General features: G+C 38.0%; 2 protein-coding genes across 1 annotated transcript in view; one reads left to right on the forward strand and one right to left on the reverse strand.

Moving 5' to 3' along the window:
- LOC103072375 (putative zinc finger protein 56) overlaps positions 1-16,843 on the forward strand; it is a 31,615-nt gene extending 14,772 nt beyond the window's left edge. The window contains 1 exon segment of the mRNA XM_082931511.1: positions 16,327-16,843. Coding sequence (XP_082787637.1) covers positions 16,327-16,843 — 517 coding nt within the window.
- LOC103081756 (zinc finger protein 567) overlaps positions 1-20,222 on the reverse strand; it is a 158,607-nt gene that overhangs the window by 86,861 nt on the left and 51,524 nt on the right.

Below are 20,222 nucleotides of genomic sequence, written 5' to 3' on the forward strand. Positions count from 1 at the left end.
GGATCTTCCCGGACCGGGGCACGAACCCGTGTCCCCTGCATCGGCAGGCAGACTCTCAACCACTGTGCCACCAGGGAAGCCCTGTTGTATTCTTTTTGATAATGGCCATTCTAACAGGTGTGAAATGATATCTCATTGTGGGGTTTTTTTGGCCCGTCTTACAGCTTGCGGGATCTTAGTTCCCAGATCAGGGATTGAACCAGGCCCCGGCAGTGAAAGTGCCAGGTCCTAACCCCTGGACTGCCAGGAAATTCCCCACTGTGGTTTTGATTTGCATTTCCCTGATGCTTGGTGATGTTGAGTATCTTTTCATTTACCTGTTGGCCATCTGTATGTCGTTGGAAAAATGTCCATTTAGATCTTCTACCCATTTAAAAAAAGAAAAACTTATTTATTTATTATTTTTATTTTTGGCTGCGTCAGGTCTTACTTGCAGCACGTGGGATCTTCACTGCAGTGCGCTGGCTCTGCGTTGTGGCACTCGGGCTTGTCTCTAGTTGTGGCTCGTGGGCTCCAGAGCGTGTGGGCTCTGTAGTTGAGGCACACGGGCTTTCTAGTTGTGGCTCGTGTATTCAGTAGTTGAGCCATGCAGGCTCAGTAGCCCCGTGGCATGTGGGATCTTAGTTCCCTGACCAGGGATCGAACCTGCATCCCCTGGATTGGAAGGTGGATTCTTAACCACTGGGCCACCAGGGAAGTCCCTCTTCTGCCCATTTTTAAATCAGATTGTTTTATTTATTTATTTTTTTACTATTGAGTTATATGAGTTCTTTATGTATTGAGATTTTGAATATTAACTCGATATATGATTTGCATATTTTCTTCCATTCAGTAGGTTGCCTTTTCATTTTGTTGATGGTTTCCTTTGCTGTGCAGAAACTTTTTTTTTGATGTAGTCCTACTTGTTTATTTTTGCTTTTGTTGCTTTTGGTGTCATTGGCTCTGCCATTTAATAGCTGTGTGACTTTTGGGAATTCACTTATCCTCTCTGGGCTTCTACTTTCTCATTTGTAAATATAGATAGTAGTGATACCTACTTATAGGATTCTTGTGAGGATTAAATGAGTTCAAATATGTATAAAGCAGTTAGAATAGTGCCTGGTCCATGGCAAGCACAGTTTGTTAGCTATTATTTTCTCTTTTCTTTTAGTTCTTATTCTTGAGATTTCATCATACCTAATTAACTTAAAGTGTAAATCAGTATCTTGATCATAATCTTCTCAAGTAATATAAAAAATGTAAAATGTTATAATCCAGTCCCCCATCTTCTGGTTCATATGCTATTACTATTCAGAATTTTAATGCTATTAGTTAAACATTATTATTGTTTCATTATATTAATTGTAAACAATTATTGCTTACATTTTTCAAAGTCTTACTTTACACTTTCTTCTTAGTTATTCTTTCTGGGATCATTTTCATTTTTTCTAAAGTACATCCTTAGAAGTTTCTTTCTGTTCATGATAAATTCTTGCAGTTCTAGAAACTTCTAAGGATGTACTTTAGAAAAAATGAAAATGATCCCAGAAAGAAAAATTCATCAGTTCTGAATAAAAAAAAGGAATTACATCTTTGATATAGTTTCAACCCTGTTCTTTTTTGGAAGACAGATAAGATCTTTGTCCTTTCTTCATGACTCTTAACTTTGCTTTCATATTTCTAGTCTCTTTTCCTCTATACAGTATGTGATATAAAATTTCTCCAGATAAGTCATCTAGTCACTGATTCTCTCATGAGTTGTATCTGATTTGCTACTTAATCTGTCCAGTGAGATTTTGTTGTTGATTCCTTTCCTTCCCTTTCTCATAGTTTATATGCTAAAGAAACTGGATCATCTGTCCTGTTATTTAACTTGTACCTCTCTCCCCTTTATTCCCTATAAACAAACTGTATTAGTATTGTGCGTTTTATCAGGAAGCATTTAATGTCCATTTGTTTCTCTTTCTGTGGTGTTAGCAGCCATTTCATCCTCTAAAAATTACCAAAGAATTTAAAAACTGTTATTATAAACTCATAGGTTTAAAAAAATATTTGGTGTTTCATCAGTTATTACATTACAGTTATTATTCTTAAATATATGCTCAAATTGTCCTGTATTTGACCAGTGGGAGCCTCTTCAGATTCGTTTCTGAGTCCTTTTGACATGACCCTAGGAAGTCTTTGATAGCTGCTTTGCTCTTCTAATATGCCACTTTGCTCCAGGGCTCATAATATACATTTTCTGCCATGTCGCTGAGATGCTCCAAGGAGCCCTGATTCTTTGGAGTGAGAAATAGTAGAGATAGCAATCTAGTCATTAGCCTGCTCATGCTGCTGGATTGGTCACTGTTTCTAAGACGTCAATGGATGAAACTAGGAAGTATTTGAAAAAAACACGTCTTGATTATATTCTAATATTTCTAATTCATCCATTGACTTTTAAATATCATTTTTTAAATTTTTAAAGTTCCATTTGGAGAAAAAAAAATTTCCCTGGTTATTCTGTTAATCAGTTGTTATTCTCATTTTTAAAAAAAGCTAAACTTTTTAGATTCACAGAAAAGTTGTAAAGATAGTACCAAGAGTCCCCACATACCCCACACCATTTCCCCTATTATTAACAACGTTCATTTGTACATTTGTCATAATTAACGAACCAATACTGATCCATTATTTTTAATGAAAGCCCGTATTTTACGCAGATTTCCTTAGTTTTTATCTAATGTCTTTTTTTTTTTTTCTGTTCCAGGATCCCATCCAGGATACCACATACATCTAGTTGTCATGTCTCCTTAGGCTCCTCTCGGCTGTGACAGTTTCTCAGACTTTCCTTGTTTGTGATGACCTTGACAGTTCTGAGCAGTATTGGTCAGGTATTTTGTAGACCGTCTCTCATTGAGACTTGTCTGGTACTTTTTGCATGGTTAGACTGGGGTTATGGGTTTTTGGAAGGAAGACCACAAAGGTAAAGTGCCATTCTCATCACATGATATCACAGGTACATACTGTCAACATGACTTACCACTGATGATGTTAACCTTGCTTACCTGGCTGAGGTAGTGTTTGTCAGGTTTCTCCACTGTAAAGTTATTCTTTTATTCCCCTCTTTCCATACTATATTTTTTGGAAGGAAGACACTATGCACAATCCACACTTAAGGAATAGGAATTATGTTCTACCTCCTTGGGACAGAGTATCTACATAAGTTATTTAAAATTCTTCTGCTTAGGAGATTTGTCTTTTCTCCTCCACTTATTTATTTATTCAATAACTTATTTATATCAGTATGGAATCATGAATATTTGTTTCACATTATGAGTTATAAATTTAATACTACTTTATTTACTTTGTTGCTCTTGCCATGGGGAGCTCTTTCAAGTGGCTTCTTTGTCTCTTTGAACCCCATCACTCTGGGTTTTTGGAAGCATTTCTTTACTTCTGGTATATGAGATGCTCCAACCTCCTCATGTATATTTCCTGTCCCAGCCCTAGAATCAGCAACTTCTTGAAGGAGCCCTGGTTTTATTTATTGGAGAATATTATTAGAAATCAAGATCTGGGTACTTGGTGTACTTGTTGATACTTGGGTACTTCTCACTTTTTGACTCCATCTTTTAAAATATATATATAGTGAATTTTAATATATTTTATATATTTTCTCTCCTAGTATCTGAAGTGGCTGGTGGTTTAAATCTTCTGTTTGTTATTTCTGCTAATGCTAATACCTGGTGGTTTATTTCTGCTAGTCTTACTTTTTTTTTTTTTGCGGTACGCGGTCCTCTCACTGTTGTGGCCTCTCCCGTTGCGGAGCACAGGCTCTTGACGCGCAGGCTCAGCAGCCATGGCCCACGGACCTAGCCGCTCTGCGCCATGTGGGATCTTCCCGGACCGGGGCACAAACCCGTGTCCCCTGCATCGGCAGGCAGATTCTCAACCGCTGCGCCACCAGGGAAGCCCACCCTAGTCTTTTGATTGTGACTTTCTACGCGCCTCAGTTTGAAAGGTGGGAATCTTGAAGGATCTGGGTTCAAAGCATTACTCTAGGAGATTATTTACTCCTTTATACCAGAGACCAGGTCTATTCTTTAATTAATTTCTCAGCTTGAGGTGTCCATGACAGGTAGTGTAAATTTGAACTCCAATCTTATGTGAGGATGTATGTTAATGATTAATTCTCAGGTGAGACTCTTTTTTTTTTCTTTTGCGGTACGCAGGCCTCTCACTGCTGTGGCCTCTCCCGTTGCGGAGCACAGGCTCCGGACGCGCAGGCTCAGCGGCCATGGCTCACGGGCCCAGCCGCTCTGCGGCATGTGGGATCTTCCCGGACCGGGGCACAAACCCGTGTCCTGTTCATCGGCAGGCGGACTCTCAACCACTGCGCCACCAGGGAAGCCCTCTTTTTTTTTTTTGATGGTGGTAGTGGTGGTGAAATCTAGAACCACAGCGGAGGAGAGCAGACTTACCTGTTAGTCCCTTAACTGGCAGGAGACTTTTTCCTAGCCCACCCTTTAACTCTAGGTGTGGCTTCTTTGAAGACCTGGGTTTTATGCTGTAGTCTCAGGTTTCGTTCTTCACTTTGCGTGGTTTGAGACTTAACCTTGTTCCTTCACATGGACATCAATCCACAAAAGCTCTTGGTTTCTGTTGGAATGTCCCACAACAAGGTGGTTTCAGTTCTTGGGTTTGCTTTGCCACTGCAGTTTCAGTTTTCTTTTCTGTGTTTAGTATGTTTATATTGCTTTTGCTTTTAGCAATTTCCTTTACTTTCTTGAGTGCTCAGTGGCAAGTTTAAAGATACCTTTATTTTAATATATCCAGCATTTAGCAGTTTTGCAACATAAAACTACTTTTCATGATAGATAAAGTGTACCATACTGCTAAAAGCAGAGGTTGCAGTGGGAGAGATGAGGAAGAATGTCAGTACCCGCAGTGTTTGCAAAATACTAGAAACAATCTAAATGTCTCTCAGCATCAGAATAGATCAGTAAATCATCCTGTTTCTATTGTATGCTAAATAAAACCATACTGCCATGAAATGAGTGAATTATAGCTAATATATCAGGCTAATCATAAAATACTAAAAATACTAAAAATACTAAAAATACTAGAAATATGAGGCTATTTATATATAGTGTTCAAATGTTGTCATACTGCACAGTATCTTAAATAAGAATTCACATATATATAGTAAAACAATAATAAAAGGAAAGAGAATGAGAAATACAAATTTCAAAATAGTGGTTACCTGTAGGGTACAGGAAAGCGAGAAAAATTTGCTTTGGGAGGGATATTCAAGAAGCATCAGTAATATTTGTAATGTTTTATTTTTTAAGCTTAGTAACGGATACATAGTATTCATTTCATTATTCTTCATACCTTTTAAATACGTGTATATACAAATGCACAAAACACTCTCATTTGTATGTATTTCTTAACAAAAAATACTTTCTGACTAATGAAGCTAAAAGGAGAGGAATAAGGTGACTAATTGGGATGCTGTGTTAGTAATTCACACATAAGATGATGATAGGTTAGACTAGGGGTCAGCAAACTATGTATGGCCTGTAAGCCAGCTGTCTATTTTTTGTAAATAAAGTTTTATCAAAACATAGCCACACCTATTCACTTATGTGTTGTCTTTGGCTATTTTTGCACTACAGTGGCCAAGTTGAGTAGTTGCAATGGGGACTGTGGCTTGCAGGCCTAAAATATATACTCTCTTGCCCTTAAAGAAAAAATTTGCTGATGCTTATGATGTTAACAGTAGAAATGTTGAGAAAATGATTAGATTCAGGATTTGTTTTTAAGGTTAAGCCAGAAGGATCAATAGTAGCTGGCTATGTGAGCTTCTAGCAGAGTGGAGAGGGTAGAGCTGGGAATCACCAGCAGATGGATAGTTTATTAAGCAATAAGACTGAAAGAGATCACTTGATAAATGAGTGAAATATTGAGAGGAGAAGAGTGTCAAAGACTGTTCTCTGAGCCATTCTTCCACTTAGAAGTCAGGAAAGGAGGATGGTCCTGGTTTTCCCAATTATGGAGTTTTCCAGAATGTGGGACTTTTCAGTGCTAAAACCAGGACAATCCCAGGCAAACTGAGATGGTTGATTACCCTAGATGGTATCTAAAAGGAGAATGAGAAAGCCTGGTGAGCAAAGTAGAAAATGACCAAGGTAAGTATGGATGTACCAGTAGATAAACTGTCACACATTGCTGGAAGAACAGTAACTGACCACTAGAGTTAACAAAAGGGAGGGTTTTGGTGGTCTTAGAAAGAGCGTTTTTCAGTGGAGTTATGAAACAAAAATCATTCCTGATTGAAATGGCTTTAAAAAAAGTGGAAGAGAATTCTGGGAAAATGGTGGCTGTGAATGTGTAATGTTTTTGCTTTCCTTGAATCCTCCCCATCTCGCACCAAACAAAACAAACAAACCAAATAAGAGAGAAACTAAAAGAGCAAAATACAAATCCACAGGTAACATCTACATCAAAGCTAAGTGACAAGTCACCCCCTCAAACCTTACAAGAAGATTAACTGGGAATAAACTGACAGCCCTAAGACCCTTTTGGTGTCTGCAGTTTTTATGGGATGAAGTAGAAATAAAAGCAAGGGAATATCTGACAGCTCTGAGAAGAAGAGAACCCTCAAATCATAAATTTACTCACTAGAAAGTACAGCAGCAGCTGAAACTGGAAGTCATCCTTCTATAGGCAGGTAAGTGAAAGGTAAATACAGCACAGCTAAAGTCTGGGCCTCTTAAACTCTAGAATCCAAACTACAGATGCCTTTCAGGACAACATCTACTACTCAGGAGACATTTCTGGTAGTAGAATCCAAATTGAACAACAGGACAGGGATGATAGTGGCAAAGGAAGAAGGTGGTCTAGATAAAAGTGGGGGAGGGGAGCAGAGGAGGCATATTTCAGGAAGTGTTTAAGACTACAGTTTTGAGCACTCATAGAAAACCACGAAGAGGGACCTTCAATGCTACAAAGCTATAAACTCTACCCTGGTCCAATTTTTCCTCCTAAATGTAGAATAACACCCATCTCAATTAAAAATGAGTAAGAATTAAAATGGAATATTAAAAAGTATTCAGTTACCATATTATCCAGCAATACCATTTCTGGGCATATACCCAAAAGAATTGAAAGGAGGGGCCCAAACAAATATTTGTACACCCGTGTTCATAGCAGCATTATTCACAACAGCTAACATGGGGGAGCAACCAAGATGTCCATCAACAAATGAATGGATAAACAAAAATGTAGTATAAACAGACAATGAAATATTATTCAGCCTTAAAAAGGAAGGAATACTGACACCACAACATGGATGAACCTTGAGGACATTATGCTAAGTGAAATAAGCCAGTAACAAAAAGACAAACTGATTTCATTTTCTAAGGTATCTAGAGTACAGACTTGGAGAGAGACTTTGTTTAGTGGGCACAGAGTTTCAGTTTTGCAAGATAAAAAAATTCTCAAGATTGGTTGCACAACAATGTGAATATACTTAACACTAGTGAACTGTACACTTAATGGTTAAGACGGTAAATTTTATGTTATGTATATTTTACCACCATTAAAAAGAAAAGGATGATGGGCCAAAAAAAGTGTCAGTACAAATGAAGGCATAAAATTGGAAACAGAGGAATGAAAAACAAGATGCACATAGAAGACAAATAATAAAATAGTAGACCTGAATCCAAACAATCAGTAATTACATTAAATGCCAATGGACTAAATACACCAATTAAAAGACAGAGAATGTCCAAATGGATAAAAATTCATGACTGAAGTGTGTGCTTTTTTTGAGAAACTCACTTCAAATACAGGTAGATTAAAAGGATAGAAAAAGATACATTAAGCAAACACTAATAAAAAGAACTGGAATGGTAATATTAACAGGAAACAAAGACTAGAAAGCAAAGAAAATCACCAGGGATAAAGAGGGACATTACATAATGATAAAAGGGTCAATTCACTGAGAAGACATAATAATTCTCAATGTGTATACCTAACAAGAGAGCTCCAAAATATATGAAATAAAAACTGATAGAACTGAAAGAAATAATTAAATCCATAATTTTATATAGACTCCAACATGCCTTTCTAAGTAACTGATAGAACTAGTAGACAGAAAATCAGCAGGTATATGGAAAAACTAAATAATGCAATCATGCAAATGAATATAATGAACATTTATATTATACTTTACCCAACAATATTAGCACACACATTCTTTTCAAGTGTGCATAGAACATATCTTGGATCATAAAGCAAACTTTAAAAGAATTGAAACCATACATCTTATGTCCTTTGACATAATGGCATTAAATGAGAAATCAATAAGAAAGAGGCAAACCTCCAAACACTTAGAAATGAAACAAGACAACTCTAAATAGCTTATGAGTCAAAGAGGAAGACTTGAACAGACACTTCATCAAAGAGGATATATGGATAGCAAATAAACACATGAAAAGATGTTCAACACCATTAACCATTGGGAAAATGCATATTAAAACATGGTGAGAAACTAAACACCTATTAGAATGGCTAAAATAAAATATATTGCCATTACTATGTACTGGCAAGGATACTGAGCAACTGGAACTCTCATACTTTGCTGGAAGGGATGCAAAATGGTACAGTAACTTTGGAAAAGAGTTTAGCAATTTCTTATGAATTTACACATACACAACCCAGCAATCCTACTCCTGAGTATTTACCCTAGAGAAATGGAAACTTGCGTTCACACAAAAGCCTATACAGGGTTATTTGTAGTAGCTCTGTTCATAATTGCCCCAAACTGAAAACAGCCTAAATGTCCTTCAGCATGTGAATGACACATCCATAAAATGGAATAGTACTCAGCAGTAAAAAGGAATGAGCTATAAGTACATGAAGGTACTTGCATGGATCTCAACAGCATTATGCTGAATGGGAAAAAAATCTCTAAATGTTACATACTGTATGAATCCATTTATATAACAATCTGGAAATGAAAAAAAATCGTAGAGATGGAGAACAGATCAGTGTTTGCCAGAGATTAGGGACTAGGGGAGGGAGGGAGTATAAAGTGATAGCTTGAGGGAGTTTTGGGGGTGATTGAACTATTCTGTATAATTATTGTGGTTATATGAATCTACATGTATTAAAATTCATAGAACTATACACAAGAAAGCTTTGCTCTGTTAATTTAAATTTAAAAAATTTAAATAAAAGGAATAGGAAAAGATTCTGGTTTAACCTTGCATAAAATTGCTATAAAAGGGATTAAAGGATAAAACAACATTCCTATAGACAATGAGAGGTGCACCAGCACGTCATATGTACAGTCATAATATTTCAAAACTAGCTAAAAATGTCAGAGAATGATAGACACTCTGAAAGAGTAATAAAACAGAATTAGAAAAACTCAGATATGAGGCAACTGGAGAAAAAAAAATTAAAGATGGTGACAGACTCAGGAAAGAATAAGAAATAAAATAAAAAATCATTTCAGAGGTGAAGACCAAACTAGAAGGGAAATAAAAATGAAAATGTGCAACAAATAATGCCTTGGGAGAAACAGGAGATGGAAAGGAGAAAAAATTTCAAAATCAAGAAGAAATTAAGGGCTTCCCTGGTGGCACAGTGGTTGAGAATCTGCCTGCTAATGCAGGGGACATGGGTTTGAGTCCTGGTCTGGGAGGATCCCACATGCCATGGAGCAACTGGGACCATGAGCCACAACTACTGAGCCTGCACGTCTGGAGCCTGTGCTCCACAACAAGAGAGGCCACGATAGTGAGAGGCCCGCGCACCATGATGAAGAGTGGCCCCCGCTTGCCACAACTAGAGAAAGCCCTCGTGCAGAAACGAAGACCCAACACAGCAAAAATCAATCAATTAATTAATTAACTCCTAAAAAAAAAGAAATTAAGAAAGAGAGAAAAAGGATTAGAGAGAAAATGATAGAAGATAGGCAGTGAGAATCTAACATCTTCATTAAGAGTTTAATGGAACAGTTGCCAAAAATGACTCAAGATAACTAAAATTAAGAACAAAAGGACTGAAGCCATGTTTTGAAAAAGTACACCATGTATCCAGGAAGATCATTACTTTGGCATCCAGGCATAAAGACCAAGTCACTTAAAAGGAAAGGAAAATCAGATTATCATCTGGCCTTTCTACAGCAAAACTTTATTCCAGAAGACAACATCTATTTTTCTATTTAAGTTATACAAAGACATAAATTTTGAGCTAAGAATTTTTTACCTAGCCAAATTGTTATATATATATGCAGAAGCTCAAGGAGTATTATTCCTCTAAACCCTTCCCAAGGGATCAACCCGAAAATGAACTTCAGAAAACAGAAATAGACATCAACCTAAGGACTGGGTTGAGCATTAAGTATATAATAACCTGTATATGTAATACTAAGTGGTGGTATTAAGGGAGAGAGTACAGTATTATTGCTTAGGTATAGTAGATATATATAGTTATAATTATCTAAGAAGTAGGGTGAGAATGTGAGGGGTATATGAAAAGTACAACAAGCTTGTAAATTACCTTATAGATATTAACAGAGGAAGTAAGTATTTCAAATCAGAGCCTAGGGAAGGGATAAGAAGTTAATAATTATTTTCAATATGTCTCGTATTAGGAAAACAGTAGGTAATAGCAGAGAGAGGAGGAGGACAACAGTTATTATATACATTTATCAGGATAAAAATAAGCTTTGGATCAAAAATGTAAACTTGACTAAATATGAAAAGATATGCCCCAAAATGGAGAATAAGTAAAATGGTATACATAGAGAAAGACCATATAGATAAAAGATATGTATGTGTGCATGTTCAAGTATTTATGTATCATAAATCAAAATGATAGAACTAAGGCCAGTGATTATACTAAAACATGCTGTTATTTATCTAAAACAGGAAGGATATTGTATTTTTTAAAATGTTTTTTAGAATAAGACAACAGAGATCCCAAACGACACAATAGAACAGTTAAACTTAATATACAGAACACTACATCCAAACCGCCCCCACCTCCGGAATACACATTCTTTTCAAGCGTGCATGGAACATTCTCTAGGACAGACCACTAGTACGACACAAAACAAGCCTCAACAAATTTAAGAGAATATAAATTATTTCAAGCATCTTTTCTGACCACAATGTCATGAAAGTAGAAATCAACTACAGAAAGAAAAATGAAAAACAATAACAACAACAAACACCTATTAGACGGAGACTAAACAACATGCTACTAAAAAAACCAATGGGTCAATGAGGAACTCAAAGAGGAAATGAAAAAATACCTCAAGACAAATGACAATGAAGATACAACCATACAAAAATCTATGGGAGGGCTTCCCTGGTGGCGCAGTGGTTGAGAGTCCGCCTGCCGATGCAGGGGACGCGGGTTCATGCCCTGGTCTGGGAAGATCTCACATGCTGTGGAGCAGCTGGGCCCGTGAGCCATGGCCACTGAGCCTGTGTGTCCGGAGCCTGTGCTCCACAACGGGAGAGGCCACAACAGTGAGAGGCCCACATACCAAAAAAAAAAAAATCTATGGGATGCAGCAAAAGCAGTCCTAAGAAGGAAGTTCATAGTGATACAGGCCTTCCTCAAGAAAAAAAACAAACCCAAGAAAAATCTCAAATAAACAACCTAACCTACCACCTAAAAGTATAGAAAAAGAAGAACAAACAAAACTTAAAGTCAACAGAAGGAAGGAAATAATAAAGATCAAAGAGGAAAAAAATAAAGTGTTTTTTAGTTGTTACTTTATACAAGGGGAGGGAAAATAATGGGATGAAGAGGACTTCTTTCATTATACTTTATTTTGTAGATTTGAGTTGGGAACTAAAACATCTTACACAATTATAAAACAAAATTAACTTTAGAAAAACCCCTGAAACCAAAAGAGAAAGGAAACAATTCAATCTAAATGTGTATCCATTGGTTATATACCCTAAGAAGAAAAGACACTATCTAAAAACCCCACCATAATGTTTTTAGTACTCATACTAGTGGTAGCAGTGCTGATATTGTTAGGTTCTGTGGAATAAAATAAATGAGCAATTTAGTTGGAGTCTTTGAAAACTGAGACTGTCAGTACAGGAGAAAGGAAATACAGATGTAAGATTGATAACATTAAATAGAAACCCTGTAGTCCTGAATATGAATTGGAAGGATTATTTTGAACTCAGGCTATATTTTATCTTTAATTATATATCTTAAAGACTAAAAGAGACTTAGAGATAGCAACCAGTCTCATTTACAGACCTCACATGGATCTTGATTCAAACAAACTGAAAAATACACATTTATAATTAGACAACTGGGGAAATAGGAAGACTAACTGGATATTTGATCTTAAAGAATTACTGTAAACTTTAGGTTTGATTACTATATTAATATGCTTTTGCAAAAATGTTCTTGTCTTAGAGATTCATGCTGAAATATTTACAGATGAAATAATAAGATGCCTGGAATTTGCTTCAAATTAATTTATGGATTGGCTGTGAGAAGTGGATGGATAAATAAGAGTGTCTATAAGTTGACAGTTGTTGAAGCTGAGTGATTGTTATATTAGGTTTTTTCCACTTTCAAAAGCTTACATTTTTCTATGGCAAACTATTTTAACACACAAAAAAATAGGAAGTGAGACAATGTGTGGATGGTGAGACAATGTGTAGATAGTGTGAAATTTTGTAAAACAGAGGACAAGGAAATGATTGGTAGCTGCCGGGGGTCCTAGAGTCAAGGAAGTTGTTTGTGTGTACATACTTTAAAGGAGACTTTAAGGAGTGTCTTTTGTGCTGATAGGACCAAAACATGAGAGCAGGAAAACTATTTGTGAAAGAGAGGGGATGGGGATTGCAGAAGCATATGCAAGAAAAGGTTATGTCAGAGAAGATAGTCTTCAGGATCCAGTTAAGGTATTGGCCTTGGACAGAAGCATTTTATCAGATTATTGGAGTTTATGTACAGGTTGGTTGATTTGATTGCATGAGAGAAAATTCTCTCATTCTTACTTTATTCCCCGCCATCTTTGTGAAATTATTAATCTGGACATCAGCCAGGAGATAGTTCTGAGATCTTAGGAGAGAAAAGAGGTGGGGGAAATTTTCTCAGAGAGTGAGAAAATGAGAAATGTAGCAGAGGTGAGGGGAAATGCTGAGGGTCCATTTGAGTTGTGTGGTTATAAATGTATATTGAGAATAGTCAATGTGGTTGTGTGTTCCTTACCAGCCATGTTCAGCTACTCAGGTAGAGAAGAACAATAGGCAGAATTGGATTTAATCAGGTTGGGGACATAAATGCAAGACAACAGTTACAATGATGGACTGTGGAATTTAAGCTAGGTAAGGCCATCAGGGATATAATAGTGAAAATTAACATTGCAGATGATTGAGGGCATGAACAAGAGGGTGAATCTAGAATAATTTCCACCCTACTGCTTGAGTTTTGGAAGTCTTTTTGTTTGTCTTCATGCCTCACCCCTTTCACATTTGTCTCCATTACGACAGAAAATTTTAATGAAATTTTCCACATTCACATCCACATTCACATTATGAAATTAACATTGATTTTATGAAAAGCATATAGTTCAGGTGCAGGAAAACTTAATATCATTTTCCTTGCTCAGTCCTTGCCCCCCACCCCCCCACCCCCACCTTTTTTTCCCCTGAATCTTCTTCCATAGTAATAAGAATGATAGAACCACTTAAAAAATTATTTATTTTTTTATACAGCAGGTTTTTATTAGTTATCCATTTTATACATATTCATGTATATATGTCAATCTCAATCTCCCAATTCATCCCACCACCATCACCCCTACCCCCACCACTTTCTCCCCTTGGTGTCCATACGTTTGTTCTCTACATCTGTGTCTCAATTTCTGCCCTGCAAACCAGTTCATCTTAGAACCACTTCTTGAGCTCTTTATGCCAGGGACTTTACATGCATTATTCCTAATCTTTACAAGCCCATGGAATACATATTTCTATATCTATTGTTATATGAAGAAATGGTGACTGAGATAGGTAATAGTACTTTGTCTACACAGAAAGGTAATCACCAGCAGAGCTAGGGTCTGAAATCCTGGTCTGTCTGAATCCTGTGTTCTCACTAAATCCTCACTAAATCTCATTATTACTCTTTCTTTTACTCTGAACTATTTCTTAGCTTTTACTGTCAAATCACTCATTGCTAGAGACTGCCTGAGTTCTCTTCTATATTATTTCCAGGACAATCTTTATAGCATTAGCACCAAATAATAGTTTTATTAGAGTCACAAAACATACCATACTGTAGTCGGAGGAATATTTGTGTTGTAAACTTTCTGTACTCACTCAGCATTTTAGAATATTCTGTCTGTTCCATTATCTAGATTTCCATTCTCCATCATTTCCTTCAGTTTACATTCAGCATACCCTTTGTTATAGAGTTTCTAGTCGTCCAGTCTACCCACCTCATTCTACCAAATAGTGATCCTAGTCTCCCAAAATTCTCAAGTCCCTTTGCTTAATATGCTTCAAACCTGTTATAATGCCTGGGAAGAAATAGTTTTCTGGGAAGTACAAATATAGTGGTTTTGGACATAAAAGAGGGAAGGGAAGCCCAGAGAAAAGGCCTGGAGGAACAAAATAGATTGTATATTGGATGGAAGGTTGAGTAATACTACAAATTCAAGTGAAGGGTAAAAGAAAAGGCACCTCAGTATAGTATGGTATAGTCATAACTACATGTAAATGGCAATGAGCACTGGTAGAAGTATAGGGAGAAACAATTGGATAGATAGGTGGTTAGGTATATATAATATCATTTTTCTATTTGCATCATTTAATAATCTAGTTTTGGTTGTGATTTTGTTTTAGTTTGTGAGGGAAGTAGTGAAGTAAAGAGCTTATGAAGTAAAGAGCTTATGTTATCCTTTCAGTGATGTGAGAGAGATTAAAATCAGGGACAGATGTTTAAAACTATTCTGTAATTATAAGTGATTGTTATAATCCTTAAATTCTTCCTTACTTCCATATCTGCATAGTATTTCCTTTTATCCCTACAATAATCCCCTTTCATTCATCCAGTGATTCATTCATTAAACAATTATCTATGGAACACCTTTTATGACTAAAATGTTGGTTATTCTGTGTTGGGTGAAACAGCCATTGTTCCTGCCCCTTAAGAGCTTTAACATAAAGAAAATAAAAGATTACATATGAATAAGTAAGCGATTGTATAATTCTAAAATCCAGAAAATTGCAGTGAGAAAATACTATGATGAGATAGAGAATGAAGAAGTGAATTTAAATAGGGTTGTCTAGCTCAAACTTTCTAAGGAAGTGACTTTTCACCTGAGACTTGAAGTCAGCTGTGAAAAGAGCTACATTTAGAGAATTTCTAACAAATTGAACAGTCTGTGGAAAATTTTGAGAAGGTAAAGGACTTATTTCAGATGCTCAGAAGTGATGAATATTCGGTCCATAATGAACACTGGGGAAAAGTGGGTTGAGAAGGGGTTGGATAGGATTTTGGTTGAGATATGTCAAAGATAAGATTATGGAGGATCTCATAAGCTGTGGTAAGGGAATTTGGATTTTATTCTAAGTGCAGTTGGAAACCATTGAAAAATTCTAGGTGGGATTGTTAAATTTTGTGCAACATCAGAATTGGCTGGTTGAATGTATTAAACATAGGAAACCTAAGACCTATTGGTGTAAATTCTTATTTACTTGATTTGAGGTGGTATACTGATATCCAATCTTTTAATAGACTATTTATGTGATTCTAATCTACACCTGAATTTGGAAAGTACTGACTTAACCTGTTTTCCTAACAGCCTCTCTTATCTTTCTTAAGTGTTTATGCTTTTGACTTCTTTTTCAAATTAAAGGCCTTGTATACCATCTTCACTTCTTAAGGACATTATTTTCAGTTTTTCCCCCATTTCTACCATAGAAATTTTATTTCTCCCCAAAGAGGACACACCGTATGTTTACTTTCTGATTATCTTTCAGACATGGAGTTCAGATGCAAAACCAAGGAATTGTGTCTGCAGAAAGAAATTTATGAAGTAACATAATCCCAATGGATGATAATGGAAAGAAGTCATAGACTTGTGGGCTCCAGTATCAGAGATGTCTGGGAATGCAAAGGCCAATTTGAAAGGTGACAGATAAATCAGGAGGGATATTTGGGGCAAGCATTAATGACTTACAAAAAAATGCCAACTTTCAGCCTACAAACATCTCTTATCCTACATCAGCAAATTTATCCTGGAGAGAAATTCTATAAATTCAAAGAATGTGGGAAAGCCCTTATTTATGGCTCAGGACTTACAGGACGTCATGGAATTCATATTGGTGAGAAACCCTATAAATGTAAGGAATGTGGGAAGGTCTTTAGTCATTTTTCCTATCTTACTGAACATCAGAGAACTCATACTGGTGAGAAACACTATGAATGTAAGGAACGTGGAAAAGGCTTTATTCATGGCTCACATCTTATTCAACATCAGAGAATTCATATAGACGAGAAACCCTATGAATGTTAGGAATGTGGGAAGGCCTTCAGACAATCTGCACACGTTACTCGACATCAGAGAATTCATACTGGTGAGAAAACCTATGGTTATAAGGAATGTGGGAAGGCCTTTAGACTGCATTCACAACTTGATCAACATCAGCAACTTCATACTGGTGAGAAACCTTATCAATGTAGGGAATGTGGGAAGGCCTTTCTTCGTGGCTCACAACTTACTGAACGCCAGAGAATTCATCCTGCTGTGAAACACTATGAATGTAAAGAATGTGGGAAGACCTTTATTTGTGCCTCACAACTTACTCTACATCAGTGAATTCATACTGCCAAGAAGCCCTATAATTGCAAAGAATGTGGGAAAGCCTTTATCCGCAGCTCAGAACTTGCCTGACATCATAGCATTCATACTTTGGGTAATGACGTGGGCCTGGGACACTGCAGGCCATTAAGCAGGCCCCAGCTGGCAATGTGACAGCCAGTGGGTTTTGGGGCTTCCCATACTGTCACCCATACTCACTAGAGCTCTTCAGCACTGCCATAGCCAACCACTAGATGGCACCATAATTCCGTTTCCACCTTGCTGGCAAAAGTTTAGTTTTAAGCAGCCCCTATTGGCTACTTTAAATTTACAAGGGAGTCACATAGGAGGCAGCGTTTATACTTGTTCCATACCCCAACTGTTAAGCCTCTTGAATTAGTATCCCTATGCCCAGGCCTGGCCTCTCAAAATACAAGTCAGACTGTTACTGAAAGGGCAACGGAAAGCTTCACATGGGGATGTATGCAATGAGGCTTCTTTGGGATTTTTTTTTTCTTTTTTTGGCTGCGTTGGGTCTTCATTGCTGCGCGCGGGCTTTCTCTAGTTGCGACGAGAGGGAGCTACCCTTTGTTGTGGTGCACGGGCTTTTCACTGCGGAGTCTTCTCATTGCGGAGCACGGGCTCTAGGTGCCCGTGCGGAGCGCGGGCTTCTGCAGTTGTGGCGCATGGGCTCAGTAGTTGCGGCTCGCGGGCTCTAGAGTGCAGGCTCAGTAGTTGTGGCGCACGGGCTTTGTTGCTCCGTGGCATGTGGGATCTTCCCAGACCATGGCTCGAACCCGTGTTCCCTGCATTGGCAGGCGGATTCTTAACCACTGTGCCAGCAGGCAAGTCCCTTCTTGGGGATTTTTATATCCCCAATATGATGCCAAGATAGTAACCTCTTTTCTATTCATTGTGCCTCTCATTATCCAACCACATAAATTTCTGTGGCTCCCAACCAACAAAGTTTATGCTGCAAGGTCCTGAATTTGGCTAAAGATTATTACAAACTTAGTTAAGGCCATGGCCTCACCCTTAACCAACTCTGTGACAGCCTGATGGACCATCAGATAACCTCAGCCCCGCAGCTGGACTCATCCTAGATGGAATCTTCCCTGAACCCAAGCCCTCATTATACCTTGCTGTCAAAGGTCTCCTCTACCCCAAGACCCCTGCTGCTCTCTCCACTTCTCTTACTTTCCCAATTCAGCTGCAGCCACAACAAACTATCCTCCCTTCTCCTTTAACCCTTTTGCTTTCTGCTTCCCAGAACTCTGCTCTTCTAGCCCCACTCCCTAATATAACATTAAAAAATAATTTGACTTGTGCTATCTGCATTTTGGGGAAAATATAACCTTTTGGTCTGTCCCTAAACAAACCACATCAGTCTTACTCCCATGCACCAAGTGTACTGTATTCTTGCCAACTGCCCTATTCAGCTGACCACTTTGGGAGTCACTGGTGCTGCCTTAGGAGCCCACAATACTATACAACAAGACTATGCCAATCAGGAAATGTCCAAGACAATAACCAAATATATAATTAAAACTTAACAGCCCTCAAAGCCCTAAAAGAAGGGCGATGCTCTCTGGCAGCCATGGTTGCAAATCACCACCTAGTGTTGGGCTATCTACTGGCCAGCCAAATAGACATTTTTACCCTTAATGGTACTTCTTCCTGCATGAGGATAAACAAACAGGCCTCCACTTCCAGGTAGAGGTCACACAGGGTACTCTGTAAGAGAGGAGAGATGTTAGATCTCCATTCCCTCCCTCCCCTGTTCCTGGGATCACTGGTCCAAAGGTGTTCCTGTCCTACCAGGAGAAGTTTTCCCCATCGACTGTGATGTGTCCTATACCATGAGCAAGAATAGCACCTTTCATCCACCACCACCACCACACCCCCTGTGCCCGCCAGAAAAATGAATCCAAATCTTTGGGCTTAGATTCTCTTGTGGCTCAAGAAAAGTTTCTATTCTATATATTGATATCCATCCCAGGAGGCTACCTGGGACAAAACAGCAGGGTCACCTTAAGGAAAATATTGACCTAGAAACCTCAAATTGATGGTTATTATCTTCAAAGTCCTTGTAGGCAAAAATCCATGCCCTGCACACAGGTTACTGTCTTCCTGCCTTCTTGTTTAATACCAATAGATCTTTCTTCTGGAAGAGTTGCATGCAAGAGGGACAAAAGCATTTTCATAGAAAGAATTTATAATTTAACCAGAACGACACATTATGTTTAAAAATTGGTTAGCACAAAAATTTGAAATTTTAAAATACCCCAAAATGGGTTTATATAACCCCCCATCCCTTACTGTTTAATAGCCATCTTAATTTTCCATCTATCTAACTTTCCAGAAAGTGGTCAAAGGAGATGGAAGGCCCTTGCAGGGTCCCCAACGGAGACTAAGGTGTCAATAACTATAAAAGAAGGATGTACAATTGAAGGAAGGGAGCAGACCAGATAACCGAGCAGGACCCTATGGGGTCTTCCCAGGACAGACTCCACTCCCCCACCCCGCCCCAGTGTCCTCCGCCTGCCTCTTGTCTATAGAAAAACTTTAGCCTCCTAGGCCTTCCCTGAGTTCTGAATAGTAATCAGAGAAGTGAGAAAATGCAGAAAGGAAAACAGTCAAGCAAGACAATAACAATTTAGTCACTTAACAAAGTCAAGGGCTACAGATAATATTCTGAACCATATCCTTTAGAGCTATTTTGTAGATACTGAAACCCCTACCAGGTGGAATAATTTAACTATATGCTGCCTACAAGCACACAGACCCCAGGCTGGTTGGATCTAGAAGGTTGATGATGCTGACTCGATTACCTCACTACCAACCAATCAGAAGAATGTCCACAAGCTGATCATATAACTCACAACCCCTCTCCCTCACCCTGTCTTTATAAAGCTTTCCCTGAAACCCTTCAGGGAGTTCGGGTCTTTCAGGCACTAGCTACATGGGCTCCTTGCTTGGTGCCCTGCAATAAATGCTGCACTTTCCTTCACCACAACCAGGTGTCAGTAGATTGGCTTTACTGTGTGCAGATAAGGGAACCCTTAAGGTTTGTTTAGGGACAGACCGAAAGGTTATATTTTCCCCAAAATTCAGAATGTTGTTCAGTAACAACATTCTGACCAAACATATGGCACAAATGAGAAGTGTCCTTATGGGGAAATTGCTGCATTGAGACCCCAGACTGCTTACCTGAGATGTGTAGTCCATGTTGGGGTTATCTTATCTCCTCCCATCAGCCACTTAATCCTGTCTTTTTTTTTTAATTGTATACTTTATTTATTTATTTAAAATTTTTATTTATTGATTGATTTTTGGCTGCATTGGGTCTTTGTTGCTGTGTGTGAGCTTTCTCTAATTGTGGCGGGCAGGGGCTACT

The sequence above is a fragment of the Lipotes vexillifer genome, unplaced genomic scaffold, assembly GCF_000442215.2.
Source record: "Lipotes vexillifer unplaced genomic scaffold, Lipotes_vexillifer_v1.1 scaffold182, whole genome shotgun sequence".
In the NCBI taxonomy this organism is placed as follows: Eukaryota; Metazoa; Chordata; class Mammalia; order Artiodactyla; family Lipotidae; genus Lipotes; species Lipotes vexillifer.